Raw genomic sequence first — 7,500 nt, 5'->3', positions numbered from 1 at the left:
ACATATATGTGTACACATTTGCTTACACAAAACTACACACACACACCATTGTGGTGAGCTATGGCCCCACTAAGAATGGTAACACACATAGACACATGTGGGCTCTTCAAACAGAAACAGACATACACACACACACACACACACACACACACACACACACACACACACACATACATGTATGTACAGCAAAACAAAATCTCACACACGTCTTTATGTTATACCATGCTGGACTGCAAATGAAGATCTACCCCAAACATTTAGAGCTTTGTTTACAGAATAAATCTTCATGTTTGTATGTGTGTGCCTGTGCGAGCGTTTGCGTTTGTTTGTACGTGAATGAGCGAGTGAGGAAGAGATGGAGAGAGAGAGAGAGAGACAGAGAAAGTGAGCGAAAAAGAAAGAGTGTGTTTACTGCAGTGGCTCCAGACCTCTCAATACTTTGTGCTAATTAGAACCACAAACGGTCCTCACACACAAAGTCCCTCTCTGATAGTGGGTGTATGTTAGTCTGTGTGAGTTTTGTGTATGCAAATGTGTGTGCACACGTGTTTTTGTGTGTTTATGTGGGTATGCGTTGTGTGTATGTGTGTGTGTGTGTGTGTGTCCATGTGCGAATGCGTTGTGTATATGTGTGTGTGTGTGTGTGTCCATGTGCGTATGCGTTGTGTTTGTGTGTGTTCTGAGATCCTGCTTGAGCCATATTAAATCCATCTTCATCTGTTCTGCTGCTCTCCTCCGTGCCTCATCCACCCATCTCTGATTTGTTCTCTTTTTCTTGACATCCCCCTCCCTCCCTCCCTCCCTCCCTCCCTCTCCCTCTCCCTCTGTGTCTCTCTCTCTTTTTCCATCTCTCTTTGGTCTGTTCTCTTTTTCTGTCTCTGTTTTACACTATCTGTATTCCCATTTCTCTCTGACTCATTCTCTCTCTTACTCTCTACCTATTTCTTTCTATTTCTGTCTCTGTCTCACTCTCTCTTCCTACTAATTCCATTTCTCAACCACTGTTTTGCCCATCTTTCCATCTCTTCAAATTCAAACAGATAGATAGATAGATAGATAGAGTTTGCATGTGTATGGAAGAAACATATCTTGAATTTTCAGAATCTACTGTTTTACTTTTCTGCCTACAGTGAACACACAGTCAGGTTTACCTGCCTTTTTTCAATTGCCAGGCTCCGATTGCTCAGTATTTTACTTGGTCCGATTGCTTAGTCGGTACTCTGTCACGTTTGTTCCCCTCATTTTCTCTCTTTCTCTGTCTCTCCCTCTCCACTTTATTCTCTTTCCCTCTATTTCTTGCCCTTTCTCTCTCTGCGTCACAGAAAAGCACCAAGACGGCTATGGAGCTGGGGCGCACGTTTGCCACCATGTTCTCGGACATCTCCTTCCGCCAGAAGCTCCTGGAGACGAAGACGCAGCAGGAGTTCAAGGAGGCTCTGGTCATCCAGAGGTACCATCTGACCTCCGCCAAGCACAAGCCAGTCTCCGCCGAGGAGGAGGGCACTGATCCGCATAGCCACAAACCACTGAAGGTGTGTGTGTGTGTGTGTGTGTGTGTGTGTGTGTGTGTGTGTGTGTGTGTGTGTGTGTGTGTGTGTGTGTGTGTGTGTGCGTGCGTGTGTGTGTATGTGTGTATGTCAGGGTGCAAGGAAGTTTGTGTGTGCGTGGGTATGTGTGTGGCAGGTGGTGTGGACGTTTGTGTGTTTGTGTTTACTTACTTGTTTGTGTGTGTGGGTGTGTGTGTGAAAGAGTGTGTGAAAGGTCATTTTGACCTTGAGACTACTTTTTCCATTTTCTCTCTTTGATAACATTTCTTATTTCATTCTCATGACGTTCCTGTGTTCATCTTTTAATGAAATTGTCCTTGTGCTTCTTTCATGTTGGACTTGCAGTGCCCCCCCAACACACACACACACAAAGTGTAAACAAACGTGAAGATTTGGCTCAGAAACACCAACAAATACACACACACACACACACACACAAACACTCAAACAAACACACCGACACAAATTGTTCCCCTCTTTTAGAAGTGAAAAATGAACCATAATGGTGATTTCCTCACAATTGCTTCATTTGAGAAATGGCAAACGGATAGAGTTTGTATGTGTCTGTGTGTGTGTGTGTGTGTGTGTGTGTGTGTGTGTGTGTGTGTGTGTGCGTAATCAGTCATGATCTGGTATGGAAGGGAGCCAAGAAGAAGAATACATACACACACACACACACACACACACACAAACACGATTCTGCCTGGTTGTAATGGTGTGTAAAGCCCAGATAGGTTTTCCCGGAATAACATTCCTGGGTGTGTACTCAAAGGTAAAAACAAACAACTCGTAGCAGTCCATCTCACATGAACACTACAAAGGACTTTCTCGAACACACACACACACACACACACACACACACACACACACACACACACACACACACACACATTCACTGGGACTATTTCTATCTCTTTCTTTGTTGCTCTCTCTCTCTCTCTTTCTTTCTCTCTCTCTCACACAGACACACACACACAAACTGTCCATCCACACCACGCACACACACACATAGTCAAATGATGTGTTTTCAAAGTAGGATGATGGCACTGTTTAAAAAAGCAGCCATATGGCAGCACAGACAGAGCTGAGGCGTTTTATCGGTGTGGATTAACTGTGCTTATTTTAGGCTTATGTTAGGCTTCTCACAACAGACTAAAGTTGGACCTCAGGTAAAGGAATTCTGGGGTGATACAATTCAGCAGGAAGTCTAAATCTTGCCAATCATAAATTAAGTTGTGTCATGATGAGTTATAATTGGTCACCCTGTTTCGCTGGAAATCAATCCCACCAGAACAAGCACCACCTCACAATCCCACCAGAACAAGCACCACCTCACAACCTCACAATCCCACCAGAACAAGCACCACCTCACAACCCCACCAGAACAAGCACAACCTCACAATCCCACCAGAACAAGCACAACCTCACGGCACTGACTCCTTCACGTCTGTCCGTTTAGCAGACGCCATGATCCAGAGCGATCGCAGCAGCAGCACATTGCAGACATACATTTGGTTCTATCAGTGTGTGTGTGGTCCCGGGGTTTTGAACCTTCGGTGGTGTTAACATCTTGCTCTACTAGTTGTGCTAGGGGTTAAATAGTAAAAGTGGCTCCCTGCGAATGGAGCGAGCAGTTATTCCGGAGCTCTTTGAGCTCTTAGCAGATGGGCAGAGCAGTAGTGGCCTGGGTGAGAGTGGCGGAGTGGTGTGTTTTCTCCCTGGATAGAAATAGCGCACGGCGCTGATGCGATATTATAGCACACCTCTGACGGTGATCAAATGAACAACACCTTCATCACTGTTTCCATCCACATTTGTTGTTCATTTTGGGTTATTTATAGACTCATAGATGTGGGTTATTTCTGTGCCATGCTCAAAGTGGATGCTAGATGGAGCATCAGACTTTTGTGTTTGTGTCTGAGTTTGTGTGTGTTTGAGACAAAGGGAGAGTATTCGCGTGTGTGTGTGTGTGTGTGTGTGTGTGTGTGTGTGTGTGTGTGTGTACTCGTAACAGTACTCATTCTGTGCTGAGATGTTTTCTGAGTGAAACTGCGAGGCCTGTGATCACCAGCATTGGCGTCGTGCTAACACCCGTCTTCTCTCCTCTCCCTTCCTCTTCTCTCCTCTCCTCTCCTCTCCTCTCCTCTCCTCTAATGTCCTCTCCTCTCCCGTCCTGTGCTTCTCTCCTCCTCCGCTCTCCTCCCTCTAACCCCATTTCCCTTTCTCCGTTTCTCTCTCTCTCTCCAGTCTGCAGATACAATGTTCTGTCTCTCAGTGCTGTGTGCTGATATCTGTGTGAGTGCGCGTTTTAACGCTGAACCTCTCTCTACAGTGTAAGAATAAATGTGTGTGTCTGGGTGCGTGTGAGAGTGTGCGGGTGTCTAAGTGTATGTGTGTGTGTGTGTATGTGTATGCTTGCGTGTGTATGTGTAATCTGTGCTTAATATATGTTATGTGCTGTGTACTGGTATATTTGTGTACGTGTAAGTATATTGCTGTGTGTGTGTGTATATGTGTTGTGATGTGTATAATGAAGATGTGTGTTTATTATTGTGTGTACATATGTGTGCGTCTTTGTGTGTGTATGTGAATTTGCATGCATTAACTTGATGAATCTTGTGTGCCTGCAGTGTAGAGATTTTTTCCGGTTGGGGAGAGGGATCTATGAGGATTTGTGTCGACGTCTACCTTTCTACGCATCTGACTTCACAGATGGTACAACGCTCTCACACACACTCACACACACACACACACACACAGACGCATGCATATGCACACACCCACAATGTGGTGTACACAGTTGAAACAGTCACATCCAGGCAAACAGATTTTCACCCATTCTATAATTATGTTCCAATAATTATGTGTGTATGTGTATTTGTGTGTGTGTGTGTGTGTGTGCTTGCATGAGCTTGTGTTGGTGCCTTTGTGCATGTGTGTATGGATATGTATGTGTCTGTGCATGCTTATGTGTGATTATATGTCTCTGTGTGGGTGTGTGTGTGTGTGTGTGCAGGTATTGTTGGCAGTAACAAAGCTCTGGGGAAGTACATGACCACAGCCATCTTCCTCTACATCATTATGCTGCTTCCAGCCATCGCTTTTGGCTCCCTCAATGATGAGAGCACACGCGGGGAGATAGGTGAATAAACACATTCACACACACACACATACACACACACACACACACACACACACAGACACACACACACACACACACACACACACACACACATACTCACACACACACACACACACACACACACACACACACACACACACATACTCACACACACACACACACACACACACACACACACACACACATACTCACACACAAACATAATCATGCAATCACGGATTCACCAAAAAATGATACGTATATTACAAGAATATACTCGCTCGCACACACACTCTCAAACACACACAGTGAAGTGAAGGCAGCCTAGAAAAGGCATCTATATAAAACAGAATAAATGCATCACAATCAGTTCTGTTTCTAATGCTGAAGGCAGTCATTTTGACATTGGGATAGAACCAAGACATAAATTATTCTGATATTCTCATATGTGTGTGTGCGTATGTGTGTGTGTGTTTGTAAGATGTGCAGAAGACGATCATTGGGCAGAGTATTGGCGGGATCATCTACTCCCTGTGTGCTGGGTCTCCCCTGGTGGTCCCTCTCACCACAGCTCCCATCGCTATATTCATAGGAGGTAGGTGCTCCACACAGACACACACTCACACATGGACTAACACACATACGGTAACTGCACACTTGAACACACACACACACACACACTCACACATGGACTAACACACATACGGTAACTGCACACTTGAACACACACACACACACATAGCACAGGGGCATGAACATGCAGTTCGTGAGTATGCTTTCAATGAAACAGCGGTAGAGGTTCGCCAATTCAATTCGATTACATTTTATTTAAATAGCGCCGAAACAATAACATTGCCTCAAGGCGCTTTACAGAGCCCAGGGCCTGAACCAGTATCCTGGGACACAGGTGAGCTTTCTTAATGATCCGTAGAGAGTAAAAGAGCCAGGATGGAGGAGTTCAGGGACCAGTTGAGATTATTGGAGATGCCGAGGACCTTGAAGCTTGACACACACTCTTCTACAGCTCCTTTGATGTAGATGCGGTTGTGTGCATTGCTCCTGGCCTGCCTGAAGTCCACCATGATCTCCTCTGGGTGGAAAGATCCAGGTTGTTGAAGGGCACATCAGACTGGAGTCTGTTAGTCAATACCAGGTTGACTAAGCTTTGAGGGGATCACAGTGTTCAATGCTGAACTGAAGTCAGTAAACAGCATTCTGACGTACGGGAGGTGACCGTCCAGGTGGGTCAGGGCAGAGATGAGAGCCGTGGAAGTGGCATCCTCTGTTGACCTGCGAGGCAAACATGTGTGGGTCCAATGTAGCAGGCAGTCTCTTGAAGCACTCAGCTATGATGGGGCTGAGTGCAACAGGATGGACATCATTAAGGGCCGTAGAAGCTTCTGCAGGGGCGTGATGGAGGTCTCGAAACTAGTCGGGGACAGGGATTGAAAATGTCCGTTAAGACCCCGGCCAGTTGGCCTGCACAGGCTTTAAGCACGCGGCCAGGTATTTAGTCAGGGCCAGTTGCCCTCCGTGCATTCACCTTGCTCAGGGTGGAGTAAACATCTCTCACACACACACACACACACACACACACACACACACACACACACACACACACACACACACACACACAGACACACACACACACACACACACACACACACACACACACATTCACCTTGCTCAGGGTGGAGTAAACATCTGAGGTGGAGGGTGTGAGAGTGGCAGTAGATCAGCTTAATACCCCGGTCAAAGCGAGCGTGGCAGTAGTTGAGCTGGTCGGGGAGGGTGGCAGAGCTGGTTGGGGCTCCAGTGCTTGGTGGTTTGATGTTCATGATTATCTGAAAGCTTTACCACATACGACGGGGGTCGGAGGAGTTGAAGCTTAAATCCTTTGTGACAGTGTTAAGCCTGGGAGATTCCCCCTCCTCGGGTTGGCCTTCATATATGTTCAAATACACACACACACACACACACACACACACACACACACACACACACACACACACACACACACACACACACACACACACACACACACACACACACACACACACACACACACACACACATGTTCTCTCACAGCGGAGAGATGCACATGTATAAATGCATGTGTGCTCATTCAAACATATGCCCATATATTATGCACATGGGTGCACACGTGCACACGAATGCGCATGGACAAGCATGCACAAACATAAGGCACAACACCAGACTACTACAGAGCAGAGCAATGTGTGTGTGTGTGTGTGTGTGTGTGCAGTGTGCGCGTGTGTGTGTGTGTGTGTGTGTGTGCATGTGTGTGCGTATGTGTGTGTGCGCGCGTGTGTGTTTGTGAGAGTGAGTAAGTCAGCCTAAGCTCCACTTTAAAAAATTACTGTTTATTTTAAATATGTATTTAATCTCTGAACTTCATTATAAATGTTGATGTTCTGAATGACCCGCCTGTCTGTCTCTCCCTCTGTCTCTCTATGTCTCTGCCCCCCCACACACACACAAACACACACACACACACACACACACACACACACACACACAGGCGCAAGTCATACACACACACACACACACACACACACACACACACACACACACACACGTACACATACACACACAGGCGCAAGTCATACACACACACACACACACACACACACACACGTACACATACACACACAGGCGCAAGTCATACACATGTATATATATTGTAAAGTCACAGTTCATGGGTTGCAGTTTTAGAAGTACGGCACTAATGTCTTTGAAATGTACTGATATGAATGTTGATGTTCTTATATTACACATGGTAAGGTTATGTGTGTGTGTGTGTGTGTGTGT

At 46.0% G+C, this 7,500-nt stretch overlaps 1 protein-coding gene across 6 annotated transcripts in view; it reads left to right on the top strand.

The window, feature by feature from the left end:
* slc4a11 (solute carrier family 4 member 11) overlaps positions 1 to 7,500 on the top strand; it is a 60,446-nt gene that overhangs the window by 40,033 nt on the left and 12,913 nt on the right. For 4 of the 6 annotated variants that reach the window (XM_031580530.2, XM_031580527.2, XM_031580529.2 and 1 more), the window contains 5 exons: positions 1,323 to 1,532; positions 3,795 to 3,842; positions 4,178 to 4,262; positions 4,564 to 4,689; positions 5,150 to 5,263. In XM_031580530.2, the coding sequence (XP_031436390.1) occupies positions 1,323 to 1,532; positions 3,795 to 3,842; positions 4,178 to 4,262; positions 4,564 to 4,689; positions 5,150 to 5,263 (583 nt within the window). The remainder of the gene's footprint in view (positions 1 to 1,322; positions 1,533 to 3,794; positions 3,843 to 4,177; positions 4,263 to 4,563; positions 4,690 to 5,149; positions 5,264 to 7,500) is intronic. The other 2 variants (XM_012838234.3, XM_031580531.2) reach the window with 1 other exon arrangement.

The sequence above is a fragment of the Clupea harengus genome, chromosome 14 (genome assembly GCF_900700415.2).
Source record: "Clupea harengus chromosome 14, Ch_v2.0.2, whole genome shotgun sequence".
Classification (NCBI taxonomy): Eukaryota; Metazoa; Chordata; class Actinopteri; order Clupeiformes; family Clupeidae; genus Clupea; species Clupea harengus.
Note: the sequence above shows the minus strand (reverse complement) of the source record. Positions and strands in the feature narration are given on the sequence as shown.